This window comes from Salvia hispanica, chromosome 2 (genome assembly GCF_029641045.1).
Source record: "Salvia hispanica isolate PSC_SH4W2 chromosome 2, Shi_PSC_v1, whole genome shotgun sequence".
Taxonomy (NCBI): domain Eukaryota; kingdom Viridiplantae; phylum Streptophyta; class Magnoliopsida; order Lamiales; family Lamiaceae; genus Salvia; species Salvia hispanica.
In genome coordinates, this window is record NC_142693.1 from 15,537,241 (window position 1) to 15,554,037 (window position 16,797).

The 16,797-nt window shown below is 36.7% G+C and overlaps 2 protein-coding genes across 5 annotated transcripts; one reads left to right on the plus strand and one right to left on the minus strand.

Moving 5' to 3' along the window:
• Positions 1–1,416: 1,416 nt before the first annotated feature.
• On the minus strand, positions 1,417–3,172 carry LOC125202190 (cyclin-D5-1). Of its 2 annotated transcripts, none has more exons than XM_048100551.2 (5): positions 2,872–3,172; positions 2,701–2,787; positions 2,364–2,643; positions 2,130–2,272; positions 1,417–2,022 (listed from the first exon to the last, which is right to left on the minus strand). In XM_048100551.2, exons 1-5 carry the CDS (start codon positions 3,103–3,105, stop codon positions 1,996–1,998), a joined length of 771 nt encoding a protein of 256 aa, XP_047956508.1. In that variant the 5' UTR covers positions 3,106–3,172; the 3' UTR covers positions 1,417–1,995. The 2 variants fall into 2 exon arrangements, with proteins under 2 accessions (XP_047956508.1, XP_047956507.1); XM_048100550.2 differs by having other exon boundaries at positions 1,428–2,045.
• A 4,140-nt stretch (positions 3,173–7,312) lies between these two features.
• LOC125200959 (phospholipase A I-like) lies at positions 7,313–16,168 on the plus strand. 3 transcript variants are annotated; one of them, XM_048098811.2, is made up of 19 exons: positions 7,313–7,406; positions 7,606–8,388; positions 8,960–9,107; positions 9,282–9,360; positions 9,808–9,961; positions 10,053–10,262; positions 10,346–10,591; positions 10,681–10,843; positions 10,925–11,185; positions 11,318–11,439; positions 11,777–11,938; positions 12,035–12,227; positions 12,346–12,482; positions 12,695–12,833; positions 13,712–13,903; positions 14,002–14,482; positions 14,575–14,791; positions 14,878–14,967; positions 15,514–16,168. In XM_048098811.2, the coding sequence occupies exons 2-19, from the start codon at positions 7,753–7,755 to the stop codon at positions 15,958–15,960; spliced, it is 4,077 nt and encodes a 1,358-aa protein (XP_047954768.1). In that variant the 5' UTR covers positions 7,313–7,406; positions 7,606–7,752; the 3' UTR covers positions 15,961–16,168. The 3 variants fall into 3 exon arrangements, with proteins under 3 accessions (XP_047954768.1, XP_088921498.1, XP_088921499.1); XM_089065372.1 differs by having other exon boundaries at positions 10,925–11,439; XM_089065373.1 differs by having other exon boundaries at positions 7,315–7,406; positions 7,644–8,388; positions 10,925–11,439.
• Positions 16,169–16,797: the final 629 nt, after the last annotated feature.

The following is a 16,797-nucleotide window of genomic DNA, read 5'->3' on the forward strand; positions in this document are numbered from 1 at the left end:
TTCATAGTTTGATAACATAAAAATGTTAATCAGCAATCTTCATGATGTCAGTAAAACATTATACCACTATTTCTTTAAATGAAATTGATAAATTTCTTTTTAATAGACTGTTAGCATTGAAATGTACATCATAAATTAATAAATTTAATGCACAATATATATGAAATATTATTGGTTGAAGGAGATTACAATATTGTTGATTGATGATTTGCATTAAATTTTAAATGGCATTTCCTAACATTTGATTACAAAAATCATTTTATATTCCCAATTAGTCAATGACATTTATGTTATCACCCCAAAACTCCATTTTATTCATGAAATTGAATAAAGGTGTTTGTATTCAGAGCCTAATATTCATTTCATTCAGCATTTGTTCTTCCTAAGCTTTCCAATTGATGAAATTATGTTAACCAAACATCTGAATACACAATTAATGAAATGATGTTTGAGCCAAATTTGTTGCATATAATAAGAAAATGGACCACAAATTTAGGACAGCAAAGGCTGCAGAATCATACCATGGCTATTTAATGTAAGCTCAACATATAGTCACGTACATTTACACTGGGAGGCAGGCATCGGATCAACCTAACACCTCCACCATTCAATTTTTATCATCAAGGAAATAAAATCACCATTTCATATACATTCATTTGTTGGATAAATGCACACTATATATCTGTGTGTTTGCCAAACAAACTTTAACAGTACATTGAATGTCGATGACTCCGCCCAACTTTAGAATGCTTACTCCGTTAAGTGTTCCAGTTTATTATTTTCGTTCGCCCACAATTAAAAATCTCGGGTAACTTAACTAAAAATGACAAATATACATCACATTTCATTAACTCATTTCACTTATTCTCTCTGTCCTATATAAATAGTCCACATTTCCTTTTTCGTTCGTTCCATAGAAATAGTCCATATCTATATATGAGAACATTTTTCATTTTTTTTCATTTATGGATCTCACCATCCACTGCACAATTTCAACTACTTATTATCCTTCTCCTTTACTTTACAGATTAGACATTAAAACTTGTGTCAATCTAAATGACCTATTTCTATGAGACAGAGGTATATATTGTAAAAATAATAATAGTGTATAAAAACGAGACTCACTTCCATCAGACTTTCCACTAGATTTCCTTTAATTATAGTAAAATATGTATTAAACTCAATCGAAACTTCTAACCATGGATGGAGAGAGTATTACCCTCTGTCCAAGAAATAATATCCACATTTATTATTTAAGCCTGTCTACAAAATAATGTCAATATTTTTTTTTCATTTTTAGTAAGTGAAACACACTTTTCATTACCCATTACATTCATATTCCGGCTAAGGAATGGGAAATCTTTCTTCTGTTACATGAATTCAATTTTCATTTCATCTGGGAAAAGCCATCTATTACAAAACTAATATACAAAACTGAAATTCATATTTCACTATTTTTTTCCACCCACTTTACTTTACATTTCTAAGAACACATACTGAATAAAAGTGACACTTTAAATAGTAGACAGAGGGAGTATTCTATTCATCTATTGAACGATTAATAGTACAAATCATCATCAAATCGAATTGCCCTACAACAACTAAATTCTAAACCCTTCCCCATCAACAAGAAAGAATCCCATTTCCAAATAAACAACAATTCTCACGGGGGCAAAAATGCAAAAACCCAAAAACACTAGTACAAAAATGATCATCCAAAGAAGCCTTGGACAACCTCTTAGGCTCCCACTCATCATTTTGTGGGCTAAACTCTAAAAGGTATACACACTTTACACTAAAAAAATTCTCTTGCTTGCAAAACTTCCTACATCACTACATCAAACCATAGTAACTCATAACTCAATCCAAATCCAGCTAAAAAATGTGGTGCAAAATCATTGTTTAGGAGTCTTAGGAGGAGGGCAATCTTGATCACCATCGATGCATTCAATCCTCCTTTTCCTGCCGGATCTCTTCATCCCATCATCATTGGATTTACACATCCCAATTTCTTGAAGTAGACTGTAACAGAAAAGTGTTTGCTCCTGTTAGAAGATAAGAACACAATCAGTAGTTAGCTCAATCCATTTATGACAATACATCATCAAAAACCAAAAGAAGCTCTTCACCTTTTCAACTGCCCCCCATGATGGAATTGGAACATCATCAATCTTCATCTCTAGCATTTTGTTCGTCAAATTATGATCGCGACCAGCTGCTAAGACTGCTGCAGCAGCAACCACAGAAGGCCGATGATCCGTTACATTGATCTCTGCATCCAATGATCCAAATAAGGTTCAAAATCAGTACCAAGCTGCTTTAATGAATGATTATATAAATGTAAGCATGTATTGATTTAATACCTAACATTATAGCTAAGATCAATTCGACAGCTCGGTTTAGCCTAAATTGGGAGCAGAACAAAGAGGCGAAATAGTTGAGATAAGTAAATGGAGTGATGCAGCTCATCTTCCATTCCAATGTGTTCAATACCAGCAGCTCCATTCTCTGAATCACGTCTCCATTGAAGCTGTATTCATCTGCATCGTATTCGGATAACGAAGGAGCTTCGTTTTCCTCCATTTTTGCAGCCAGAGACAAACACGCAATCGAGAGCAATCGCATAGCCCATGATTCCTCCTTCTATCAATTCACACCATGAGTTCAATTCTATAACAAAAATGATAAAATCAAACTTACACCAATTGATCTTCTAGAAAGGAATCGATCCAAGTAAAACAACGAGATATAGGCCGTACGGCAGTGAAATCCGAAATGAACCCTTCTCTGTCAAAAAAAAGAAGAAAACAAAACCTAGAAATAAGCTATTAATGGGAACTGCAATTAACAGAATGTGGTGGAAAAACAGACATCGAGAATCCAATTGGCGGCGTCGCGGCGCTTCCACCTGATTCCTTCGTTTTGTACGGAATATTTCGATTCGAAGATGGCTTCATTTCGGATTAACATTCGGATGTATTCAGAATCAAAATCAGAGACGGAAGTGAAATTGAAATTGAAGCATTCGTCTTTGAAATGGTCGAAACAGGATTCATCTTCCCCGCAGAGAAGGGTGGATAACGAGTACTGGGAATACTCCTCCATTGCGAATTTTGGAGTGGTGGTTAGAGTGAGAAAGTGCAGATGGTGGGAAGACGGAGAAGAAGAGGAAGATGGCGCCAAATTCATGAGGTAGTAGCGAGAGTTTATATAATGATAATGCATAGTACTATCAGATTAATTTACCTATAGCAGTAAGCAGTACTAAATTTTTTACTTTCGATTCAAATTTTACTCCACACTTGACTCTACTCAAAGTTTTCTTTACGTAATCAATATACAAGAAGAAAGTAAATGGAAATAGTGTGGAAAATAAAATAATTTTTCTATTTTATTTGTAGGATTGAAATAGAATTAGTATTACAATTCCTATCGTAGTCATAATTGGTCTTTCGAATTCCAAGGTTATAAAAATTCCTATCATTAGCTCTCGGAAGCCGTAAATAATACTCAATGAGTTAGGGAGATTATACCAACAATCAACAAAATACCAACAACCAACAATCAACAAAATATTAGAGTTAAATCCTAATGAAGAAGTTCCTCTTGAATTGGGAGAGTAAAAACATAACAATGAAATTCATGTCCAAAATAAAATAAACGATATTTTTTTTTTGGAGTGGATAAATGTTGTTTTATCTTGATTTTCATTGACTCCACTAATTTACTTGATCTTCCCAAGACTCGTAAGTATGGTGGTGGATGTCGAAGCATAATGGTGTAAATATGTTCATGGATGATAGCCACATATATATTCCGAGCCTTGGGTCCAGTGTTTTTATAGATGGAAATGATTGAACTTCAAAGAAAAGTATATATTCAAAATTGAGTAATGAGACCTACTCGGCCGAGTGGAATATTTTAACTCAGCCATCGATCGAGTGGGACTCTCTAGACTGGGCAGACTTGCATCACTCTGGAATTGGGTTGTTCCACCACTCGTTCGAGTAGGCTTCTCTGACTGCATGTACAATGACTTTACTTAATCAAGTGACTCGCTATTCATTATTGAGTTAGCCGAGTCAAGGTCTCTAGTCAATGTTAGTTAGGGCTGAACAATGATTGTTGTTGGCAGGTGCATCAGGACCGACATCAATTGGCAGTGCGACAAGCCGACAACAATAAGAGAGTGATAAATCTGAGATAGATTATAAAAAATCAAAATAGAACCCGAACCTTCTTATTTTCTTCTCATCGTGGTTAAAAAATTACTAAGTTCATTAATTAATAGTGACATTACTAAAATAGTCACTCCTCCCTAAAACAATAGACTAACTTTACTATTTTTCGTCGTCCCCCAAAATTAGACCTAATCTAAATATTGAAAGTTTTCAAAAAATATAATCTTACACATCATTTATAATATAGACTCCACAATTCACTAGTATTCCTTCCACTAGCTTTTCCCAATTCTTTCTTACTTTTCTCATTTCTTTCTTATTTTATCACTTTACCAATATTGTATTAAAAACCATGTCATTTATAAATGGGTTTTTGGCTTTTTAAACCAAAACCTTTTCCCGTATTCCGGTTTTTCCCATGAACTATGAGATTTGTTTTTAAAACCACGAACTTTCATTTCGTTAGGATTTTCTCCCGGCAGGTCAATGACGAAACCCGGGTTGTCTACATGTCAATTTTAATCCTATTTGTCACTAAATTGATTACTTGAATCCTATTTGGCACAATAATACATACAATTACAATTATTACATAACAAATGACAACTTTTGAATAAACAAAACACAACTTTAACATTTTGAATTATGCTATTCGAGTCGAAAATGTATAATTCGGGTCGGGTTGGGAAAATCCTAACGAAATGAAAGTTTGTGGTTTTAAAAACAAATCTCATGGTTCATGGGAAAAACCGGAACTCGGGGAAAAATTTTGGTTTAAAAAGCCAAAAACCCTTTTTTAGTACTTAGTATCCAAATGGCCACAACTACTTTTGTTTTTACAAAATCATAAACATTTTTGATAGAAATCCACGGATTCCTTCCTAAAATTAATTGGTGATAGGAGGAATGACCCATATGATTTATATTTTAGTTTCAGTTTTCTTTTGACACAGAGGTGGGATAATTATATGTTATTTTTCTAGTTTCAATTACCAACACACTCCCTCAAAACCCTTTAAGGTGAACTTGGAGGGGTTGGACTTTTTTTCTGATCGATTGGACAACTAGCCCAATTTTTTTTTTTCCAACGGTTGGACCACTGGCCCAAATTTTAAGCCCAGATATACTGCTGGATCAGTCATTTTTTTTCAGTTTCAGCCCAGATATACTGCTGGGTCAGTTAAATTTGGCCCACAGTCGGCGACCCGCTCTGATACCATGATAGAAATCCATGGGTTCCTTCCTAAAACCAATTGATGATAACTCATGTGATGTATATACTAGTTTAAGTTTTCTTTTAACACGAACGTGAGACATTTATATGTTATTTTTCTAGTTTCAATTACCAACAATTTTCTTTATTTTTAAAAAGAAACTCAACAACAGGCCGTTATGATGTCCCATGTGAGAGGATTTACTGAAAACAAAAATTAAAGTTTATGGTCAGGGGCCAATAACATATTGATAAATATAAATTTATCAATATCCATATAATTATGTATGTTGATGAGTATTTTGGCCACCTCCAAGAGTCACATCGCATCGCATATATGGCTCACCTTTTTGGTCTTTTGACCAAAGTGGGATTTGGATATTTCACCCTCCTAATTTAGTTCATCGTAGAATTATGGCCATGCCCTCAATCGCGACTCACAGTAATGGAATGAATTGCAATTAAAATCAATATTTGATCATAAAATGAAACTTAAAACATAATGCGATAACTCTCGAGTAATAACTTGTGATCATGCACAAATATCAAATGCCAAAAATAGTTAACATAAGAAGGTTTGTGGAGAGAATGTACAATGATAATGTATGAGCAAAAGCATTGGTAATATTATATGGATTTACACGTGAATATCATAGCAAAGGAGCGCCCTATGGACCATGCCCATATCATGCAAACTGCGCTCCTTCTCCACTCCCAAAAAGTTCACATTTATATTGTGTTAAAGACTCAATTCCTACATCGATTGTGAGAATAACCGGTGTGGGGTATATAACTAAATAGGCTCTATCTCTTCTAATAGACTAGTCTTTTTGGATGAATTTTCATGTTTGGTCTATATCATTTGGTGCATTTATTGAGAGCCCAAACTAATCGGAGTGGTGACCGAGCAAGGAACTCTCCGTGATCAATTATATTAGTACGTTTGGGGCTGACTCGGAGTGGTAACTGGGCAAAAAATCCGCCGTGAACGAGAACTCGGAGTGGTGGCTTGGCAAAGAACCAGTCGTGACCAATGAGGACGTTGGCCCGGGTCGAATGTTACGTACTCAATTACCACATCAGCTGTGAGAACAACTGGTGTGGTCTATATAGACCAAATAGACTAAATGGACACTCTCTCTTAACAAGCTAGTTTTTGAGATGAGTTCTCCTATTTGGCCCGTATCATATTGTCATGTAATAAAAGTATTCTATTTTAGTAAATAGTAAAAGCTATGTTACTATTTTTAGTAAAATGTTATTACTAATATGTGTATATATGTAAGCCTACATGCACGCTCTCCTCCACCATGAAATCAACAAGAGGGGTCGCATTAATTTAAAGGTGATTCAACTCAACTCAAGTCCTCTGCACGAGACATATGGTGTTTGCAGACACAATTTCCAGCATATTATTTGTTTTGTTAAGCTTTCCAGGTTTTATTATATTGTAGGAGTATGAAGCATTTTACATATTTTTGTTGTAATATTGAGCTTTTAAAAATTCCTTTGCAACTTGAAAAGATACTTGTTGAGTAATTTACAAATCTATTTAAGTAAGTTCAAAAAGAGTTGACATTACATTTTATTTATGTTCACATTGCTGCTGCCCAAATCCATCACATCGTATGTGGGTTTGAAACATCCAAGTGTTGCTCGGTAGATGTATAACGCGTAAGAGTAAACTCAAACTCAAGATTTTTGACTTGGGATATTTTATCACTAGGATAACACCCGCACACAAATAAAATCAATACTCCAATGAAGTTGCAGTGAAAAATGAGTGGGCTTATAAATGGGCCTAGTAGGCTTGTTAAATGGGCTAATCTACTTCCAATTAAGAAAGTCCAACTACATTTCTCGATTCTTTTTTTATTATTAAAAAAATGATCCAAAATCCAATTTATGAACCATGACAGCAAAGGAAAAAGAGGAAGAAAAGAATGGAGGGACAACCTCTCCTCTCTCTCTGCAGGGGTCAGCACTACTCTTCCCGTTACTCAAAGCTCTGTGTAAGTGCTTGCGTTTCCTCCTGATTCAACTTTCTTGTATTGTTATTTGCTTCATTTTGTATTTTTTGGTATCTATATCTATATATAATATACACTAATTGCGTTACAAGTAGATTTTCTAGATATACTCAGAAGCTTCCTCACTAGCAAGTCGATAATCTATCTCCTCCTATACTTATACGTATCGTGCGAAATGCAGACGGCTTTGATCGTATGAATTGAATTAATCGATTGCAGAATCAGCCAATCCGCATTGCTGGATCAATTTCGCTGGATCGCAACGCTACTAATCGAAGCAACTGAAAAGCAAACATTTTGAGGGTAGCATTATCTTAAATCGGCGTCAATGTCGTGGGGGCTGGGCTGGAAGCGCCCATCGGAAGTCTTCCACCTCACATTGAGCTACGGCCAGGACGCCGACACTATCGATGACGCATCGCCGAGGTCATCGCTGTCGTCACACGCCTTATCGGGCTCATCTCCTTCGTCTCAGGAGGATGCATCCTCCGCCGCCTCCACTGCCGCTGCCCCTGTCGCCAGTACCAACGCCAATCAGGATCAGTTAGGGTTTAAGATCGAACTGGATTGGAACGCCGCCGATGACGAGGATCAAGTGGCGCTCAAGCTGCAATCGCAAGTGATGGTCGCCCTGCCGACGCCGCAGGACTCTGTGGAAGTTGAGCTGACGGAGAGGGTGCAAAATGGGGATTCCGAGCTTGATCTGGAGAGCAGTGAAGGTGAGCGAATGGAGACGGTGAGTTTAGAGATGAGGGTGGTGAAGAGGAGGGATCCGCTGAAAGGGGTTTTAATGTGGAAAGCGGCGGGATCAGGGCAACAGACTGATGGCGGAATGGGGGTGTTGGTGAAGCTGATGAGGTCGAATTTTGCCAATGGAGTTGCAGATGGGGTGGCTACAGGGTCTGAATGTCCTGATCATTGGCGAAATGTTTCTGTTGTCAGCCTTTGTGGTCTTGGATTATCAGTAAGTGTTTTCTTTGTCAAATACTTAGGATAGTCATGCTTTCTGATCATCCCCATAATTTACGCATATTTGTACATAATGAATTTACGCATCTTACTGCATGATATGTAATGTAACAATGTGTAAGTTTGTTTTTGTTCCTGTGATTATATCTCCGACTTTTATTTAGTCTTCTCCACCTGTTATCTGCTTGTGTCTGGAAATGCTAATGTTTGTGTTTCTTAGTTTTCAAAGTCTATATTCTTGTAGTATTTGAGATTAGTTTTAACTTTGAATTCTTCTATGTCTCTTTGCTTTGCTTACTAGCTCCACTTTCTGGTCAATCATGGATATTTCCTTTCTCCCTTTTTCATTTTATTTAAATTTGTGAAGATTGATATGTGCATATGTTTTGCTAGTGGCGGAGTCGGTATGTTTGTACCTCCTTATACTCATTTAATTTAGGAATTTTTAAGCCCAGTTATCTTGGAATTCAGTTTTGGATTACTTTTTGTAATCATGTAGGGTTGTCTCTTCAGAAGAACTTTGACAATGTAATTGCCTATATTTACTTGAGTTGTATTATATTCAGGCATTGCCCATTGAGATAACCCGTCTTCCTCTTCTTGAGAAACTTTATCTTGATAACAATAAGCTGTCAGTTTTGCCATCTGAGCTTGGTGAGCTGAAGCACTTGAAAGTTCTTGCTGTAGACTATAACATGCTCGTTTCCGTGCCTGGTAAGAGTTGGATTCTTTTCCTGGTTTCCCCCCCTTTATATGATGGATGATAAATGTTGGCTACCCTAGCAACTAATCTGGATATAAAAAATAAATTATTATGTGATACGAGCAATAGCATAACCTAACAGCTTGTCCTAATATCCTTTGTAATCTTTGTGGGGATGCAAGCAGTTGAACTAAGGCAGTGTGCTGGTCTTGTTGAATTGTCCCTGGAACACAACAAGCTGGTTCGCCCTATTCTTGATTTCAGGTCAATTTTTTCACCTGTAGCTTTCTTTGCTTAAGGAATACATGTTGGTGCCTATACTTTTAAAGTTCTTTTTTAAATTGGATCTGTTTACTTCTATTTGTAACCATTGAGATTTCACTTTTTTTAATCTTACTGTCTCTGCAAAAACCTAGTCCCTCTACTTTTATTTATTTTAAAGTTAGTTAGTCCATTATTATTCATGTAGCACAAGGACCTAGTCTTTCACACAAATGAAAGTATAGGGTGTCACTCAAATTTAACATGTAGGCTAGTATAAGGGCTTAATTTTAACAAATAAAAGTGCACATACCCATTTCCAATACACTTAAACGCATAGGGACTTGAATCTTTATAATACATTTTCCATGCTTTAAATATAGAAAATTTCCCTGGTGTTATCTTGGATATTTTTCCAAAGCTTAATACTTGTCTTCAGCTCGTCGACAGGGCTATGTCAGAGTTGCGTGTATTGAGACTTTTCGGGAACCCCCTTGAATTTCTTCCTGATATTTTGCCATTGAATGAACTTCGACACTTGTCCCTTGCAAATATTCGGATTGTGGCCGATGAGAACTTGGTAACAGTTAATGTACAGATTGAGGTATGATGATGAACCCTTCAGTAATTAGTAGCCAAACCAAGTGTAAAGGCTCTTAAGTTGAAATATACCTTCTTTTTCTTGTTTGATTCAGATGGAGAATAGTTCTTATTTTGTTGCATCTCGGCATAAACTGAGTGCCTTCTTTTCTCTCGTATTCCGTTTTTCTTCTTGCCATCACCCTTTGCTGGCATCTGCTCTTGCTAAGATAATGCAAGATGAGGGAAACCGTGTGGTGGTGGGAAAAGACGAAAATGCAGTACGGCAGCTCATAAGTATGATAAGTAGTGAAAACCAGCATGTGGTATGCTTCTGGTTCATAAATAAATGCGGATTGTTTTTGCTAAAATGTCTTACTTACATTTTTATTTATTTTATTTTTGTAAGGTCGAACAAGCTTGCTCTGCACTTTCAAATCTTGCTTCAGATGGTTCAGTAGCAATGGAACTTATGAAATCTGACATCATGCAACCTATTGAGAGAGTGCTGAAATCCACGGGGTCAAAGGAAGTTATCTCTGTCTTACAAGTTATGGTCAAGTTAGCTTTTACATCAGATATTGTAGCTCAGAAAATGCTGACAAAAGATATTCTGAAGTCACTGAAGTTATTGTGTGCTCACAAGAACCCAGAGGCATGCTCCACTAGTGTTTCTTTTATGTGTATATTTTCACATCATCTCTTGCCAATGGTTTAGCTCAAAATGAAGGTTTTCTGATTTAGGTCCAAAGGTTAGCGTTGTTTGCTATTGGGAATTTTGCCTTTTGTTTGGAAAACCGACGTGCACTTGTCACATCAGAAAGTCTGCGCGAACTTCTTCTGCGACTAACAGCTGCACCTGAGCCACGTGTATGTAAAGCTGCATCCCGTGCTCTTGCAATATTAGGTGTGTTCTTGCAAGAATATTTTAATGATCTAACATAGATTGGGGCAGGGAGTCTTACATCTCTCACATTTGCCATTGTAGGGGAGAATGAGATTCTGCGCCGTGCTATAAAAGCAAGACAGGTTCCCAAGCGAGGATTGCGCATACTTTCAATGGATGGTGGTGGAATGAAAGGATTGGCGACAGTTAAGATGCTAAGAGAAATCGAGAAGGGCACTGGAAAGCAAATTCATGAGCTTTTTGACCTTATTTGTGGAACATCTACCGGTGGTATGCTTGCTGTTGCTCTTGGAATAAAATTAATGTCCTTGGAAAAGTGTGAAGAAATATACAAACAACTTGGTAACTTTTCTTTTCTTTTTTTTTTCCAGAAGGAGCCTCATTTTTTGCTTTTCTCTCTAGTCTCTCCCGACCATATTTTATCATTATTATTCTCCTTCTCTAACATAATTACTTTTTCTCTCATTTTTCAAGGTAAACTTGTGTTTGCTGAATCTGTTCATAAGGAAAATGAAGCAGCAACATGGAGAGAAAAACTGGATCAACTTTACAAGAGCTCATCACAGAGTTTCCGTGTTGTAGTTCATGGATCTAAAGTTTGTTATACTGCTGTTCTCTTCTCTTCCTTTCCATTCATTTAATTTCCAAATCTCGCACAATACGTTTTGTCTATTCAGCCATTGTCTTTTAGTCCAGTGAAAAGACACAATAAAGTATGTTATATTGCTGTCTCTCTTCTGGTGCTCCATGCCCCCTATCTGTAGGTTTTATGCTCCATTCATACTTTTGGAATGGAAATGTTGGTGATGGAATGATTCCCCAATACCAAGCAATCCTCTTTTTTCACTCTCATCTAGTGTCTCCCAAACCTCCATACCAAACACCATTCAGAATTCATCATGAGGTTCCATATTAATTGGATTTTTCTTCCAGCACAGTGCAGATCAATTCGAGAAGCTGCTGAAGGAGATGTGTGCTGAAGAGGATGGAGATCTCCTGATAGAGTCAGCTGTTAAAAAGGTTCCCAAAGTTTTTGTTGTGTCTACTCTGGTCAGTGTCGCACCTGCACAACCATTTATATTTCGTAATTACCAGGTTCGGTGCTTTCCATTTAGTAGCTGTTAATGGTTCTTCTTGTGTCTGAGGGGATACTTTTAGTTGCTTATAATGACAATATCTTCTTAATCCCAGTACCCTGCTGGAACACCAGAGCTTTCTTCTGCAGTTTCTGAGAACTTGATAAGTGGGGTACAAGGAGTTGTGACTACTGGAGCTCAGGTTGGATACAAGAGAAATGCTTTTATTGGAAGTTGCAAGCATCGAGTATGGCAGGCTATAAGAGCGTCATCCGCGGCACCATATTATTTAGATGATTTCTCTGATGGTACTTTCCTCTTCTGTGCCTTCTGGGACATCTATCTTGTCTATTTTGTCCATACTATAGATGGATCTCAACGGAAGCTTTCATTGTCTACATTTTTTTTGAACTTTTTATGCTACAGGTATATATCGCTGGCAAGATGGGGCTATTGTAGCTAATAATCCTACAATTTTCGCCATACGAGAAGCACAACTTTTGTGGCCTGATTCTAAAATTGATTGTTTAGTTTCAATTGGCTGTGGGTCTGTTCCAACAAAGGTATCAAAGGACTCTCTATTTCCCTTCAGATACTGATATGGATTCCCCCTCTCCCCCCTCTTTCCCCAGCCATTGGGATATTGCCTGCTGTTTTCTATGCTTTACTTCTGTCAGATTGGTTGTGTTTTCATTGTGTTCTAGTTATATTATGATTTGAAGATGTTACCTTCCCAGCAATTGGTACTCAGTTCTCTGTTTTTCTGCCCTGTTAGGTTCGCAAAGGTGGCTGGCGCTATTTGGACACTGGACAAGTGTTGATTGACAGTGCTTGCTCTGTTGACCGTGTGGAGGAAACTTTAACTACATTGCTTCCTATGCTGCCAGATGTACAATATTTTCGATTCAATCCAGGTAAAGTTTTAACAGAAACTTATAGTTCTTTGCTTTGGTAACAAATTACTAAGCAAATTCGTATTTCTCGCTAAAGATTTGAAATATGTCATTTGAATAATATAGATTTTGACATATATATAGGTCCTCAACTCTTCACCTAAAGTGCAAAAAATAATTACTCCTTTTAGATAACAAATTCACAGACTCAAAATCTTTTTAGTCTCTTCTAATGAGTCAACAAATATCATGCCATTAGACTCTAAGCTCAATACCAAGGCATAAATCTCTCTCACTGTAACACGAGAACTAATTCCCACTTTATATACTATTGTAGATTATATATAATCTTGCAATCAAGATATTGGACATCTTATCTTCATATCTTGTTAGTTGTGACAGACAGAAACATGATACTAAGATTTAACAGAAATCAAATCTATATGATGGTTAGGAAAAATATATATCATGAATCAAATTCTGTTATTATCAAAGTAGTTTGTAACTTTCCAGTTGCCACTCTGTGTTTAGAAGGGTACATGAATAGATTGGATAAATCAAATTCCGGACAGGCAGCAGATAAAAGAGTGATGAAATGTCCTAGGATTTTAAAATTAGAAAGAAAGGTTCCTGATTCATTTCATGTACTTTTTATGCTGATATAACTTTGTTAGTACAAGAAAAACTTAATTTGAAATATTGAGGAGCATATAATCAATAACTTGACAAATTGTTCCTAGGCCAAAATTAACTAACTTGAATGCATAATTTCTTGCTAATTATGGATCCATTCTTCCTTCTGAGTTTGAAATATCTGAGAAACACATATATATTTCTTATAGGAGAAGGCTCCACTTATTTCGTTTAATAGTTATCCCTAAGTATGATTGATTGTACAGTTGATGAACGTTGTGACATGGAACTCGATGAGACTGATCCAGCAGTCTGGTTAAAGTTAGAGGGTGCTACAGATGAGTACATTAAGAATAATTCTATGTCATTCAAGGATCTCGCTGAAAGATTGCTCGAGAGTACTCTTGATGATAAATTTTCAGATAGTGTTAAGTCTCAGCAGATTTTTAGAGCAAATGGTACTAGTCTCCTTTAACTCCGAATCATTCTTTAATCCGTTCCTTCAAATTTTGAGTTCATTCTATAAATGATAGAGATGGTTTTTTGTATGTGATAGTGTCAAATGACAACACTGCTTGTTTGGGTTGGAGACGCGGTGTACTTCTTATAGAGGCTTCAAATAGTCCAGATTCTGGTAGAGTTTTTCACCATGCACGGACACTTGAGACATTTTGTGGTAGTAATGGGATAAAATTATCACTTGTCAATGGGACATTTGGGACCATGAAGGCTTCTCCAGGATCTGCACTTCCAACGCTATTTACATCACCTTTGTTTACTGGAAGCTTCCCATCAAGTCCTTTAGTTTACAGTCCTGACATGGGCCCCCAGCCAGTGGGTAGAATTGATTTAGTCCCACCTTTGAGCTTAGATGGAGTCCATTCTGCAAAATCAACTGCTTCACCCCCTGAGTCTCCCCCTAAGAGGAGACAGCTTGCTGTGCCTATCCTATCATTGCATGAGAAAATACAAAATTCACCTCAGGTTGGAGTAATTCATTTGGCACTGCAAAATGACACAAGAGGCTCCATTTTATGGTATGTTTTATAACCCATCATTGCTTCTTTATAATACAGTTTCATCTTGTTGGATTCATTGTTAAATCTCTTCTTCTTCTCTTTTGAATTAGTTGGCAGAATGATGTATTTGTGGTAGCAGAACCTGGAGAATTAGCAGAGAAGTTTCTGCAGAATGTGAAATACAGCTTGCTATCAATGATGAAGGGAAGGAAGAGGAATTATACATCAGTAATTTCCAACATCACAACTGTTGCTGATCTTGTTTCTTGTAGGCCATACTTCCAGATTGGGGGTGTGGTCCACAGATATATAGGGCGCCAAACACAGGTAGATCCACTATTTCTTTGTGTTACATGGAGTATTATTTTTCACTTGGATGAAAAATTTGATATGTTTGGTATGATATTGTGAAGGTCATGGAAGATGATCAAGAAATTGGTGCTTACATGTTCCGCAGAACTGTTCCTTCCATGCACTTGACTCCCGAAGATGTCCGTTGTATGGTATGTGTACAGATCTTTCTGTTACAGTAGCTTGATTTTGAGTTGTTTGTCTAGGCTGCCATTGGGAGGATGATAATAAGACAACTTTTAGTTTAGTTTCATCCTCTGATGGAAACTTCTAGAAATGTTGGGGTTAGTCATAAATTTGGGCACCCTTGAACTCTTTAAGGCTATAGGATGTTTGATCACTCAGTTGTCAAAAGTTGTTGGGTCCAATCAAACATTTAAACTCGAACTTTAAAAATCAATTCATTTTGTACCCTCCTCCATTATCCCTCCTACTAATGTCCTTGAGGTCTGTCTAACAGATGTCACACTTATGCCGTTAGAGCATTAACATGTGGCTAAAACATACATGAAAATCCCGTAATTGGCTGATTCCCTAAGAACATAAACCCTAAATTGCAAATTTGATTGCAGAAACCATTTATACAAGTAACCAACACAAGGGGCTCTTGATTGCAGAAAATATACATAGATTCTCACATTTATATGTCCAGTTGATAAGTACAAGAATGTTGTGATGCTGACTTGTGTATCCTGCAGGTTGGATCTTGGAGGGACAGAATTATAATTTTCACAGGAATATATGGTCCTACCCGAGCTTTGACGAAAGCATTCCTTGATTCTGGTGCCAAAGCTGTGATATGCCCTTCTGCTGAGCCTGAAGAATTGCAGCTGACATCATTTTATGGGGCAGGTGAGTTTAGTAGTTATGAGAATGGCAAGTTTGAGATTGGATACGAGGAAGGAGAAGAGGAGGACCCTGAACCCTCGAGTCCCATAAGTGACTGGGAAGACAGCGACCCTGATAAAAATGGGGAGCAGCCAATGAGTTTATGGGACGACGATGAGAAGGAACTGAGTCAATTTGTGAGCAAGTTGTACGAATCAATGTATGAGGGTGGTGCCAGAGTTGATGTTGCTCTAAAACGTGTGCTTGCTTCACATAGGAGCCTCAGATATTCGTGCCATCTTCCGAGCAATCCGTAGATGGGAGAGGGTACTATTGTTGTTTGCCGTCGGAGGTATCTACTCCCATCTTTCTTGTAATACTCTGTACTGTACATACTCAACTAGTATAATAGATGAGAATATTTTACAAGGAAAAACCAGAAGAAATGAGAATAAACAAAGAGGAAATGAACATTTTTTAGTTATAATACTAATTAAATCTTATAGAGCTGACTTTTTTTGTGAAGAGGGACATCTCAAAGTTTGCAGTGTGGGTATGCTTAATTTGTTAAAAATGACCCAATGTGATTATCTAAATCATCGCTATTCTCTATGTTTTCATATTTCAGTTTCCACGTATATGGTTAACTTACTACTACAAAACCCCGAATTTTGATATGAAATAGGACAATTAGAATTTGAATCTTTGCATTTATAAATTACAATAAAATAATCCAACTAATGAAAATTCGACCAACAATCCAACGTCAAGCACTTGCCAGGTTCAGATATAAAAGAAAATTTCTAAAAGAAAAATAAATCTAGTTTCTCTGCTCACACTCTCACCCTCCTGTATAATTTATTTCTCTCTTTCTTCTTAAAAATTCTTGAATTTATCATATACAACCACGATTCCAATAATAATTGTATCAGTATCCAAATCATAATCTTGTGAATTGTATTAATTTGTATATTGAGGTAAATTTGTTGCTAATTACTTCGTTACTTTTGTCAGAATTGAATTTATATGTAACAGAGCGGTTGCTAGTGCGCTACCACAACTTGGATATGCTGTCGTCTCACAACATACCAATTACTATTCAATTTCTGATTTGATTATGTTTTGACTGTTATTTTAATACTCAAGTAGTGACA

Coding starts and splice junctions, on each gene's coding strand:
- LOC125202190 (XM_048100550.2), bottom strand. CDS start 3,105: ATGGAGGAGTATTCCCAGTACTCGTTATCCACCCTTCTCTGCGGGGAA. Junction 2,644..2,700: donor TTTCTAGAAGATCAATTGGT/GTAAGTTTGATT, acceptor GTGAATTGATAG/AAGGAGGAATCATGGGCTAT. Junction 2,273..2,363: donor GATCTTAGCTATAATGTTAG/GTATTAAATCAA, acceptor CATTGGATGCAG/AGATCAATGTAACGGATCAT.
- LOC125200959 (XM_089065372.1), top strand. CDS start 7,753: ATGTCGTGGGGGCTGGGCTGGAAGCGCCCATCGGAAGTCTTCCACCTC. Junction 12,228..12,345: donor TTTAGATGATTTCTCTGATG/GTACTTTCCTCT, acceptor TTTATGCTACAG/GTATATATCGCTGGCAAGAT. Junction 14,483..14,574: donor ACAAGAGGCTCCATTTTATG/GTATGTTTTATA, acceptor CTTTTGAATTAG/TTGGCAGAATGATGTATTTG.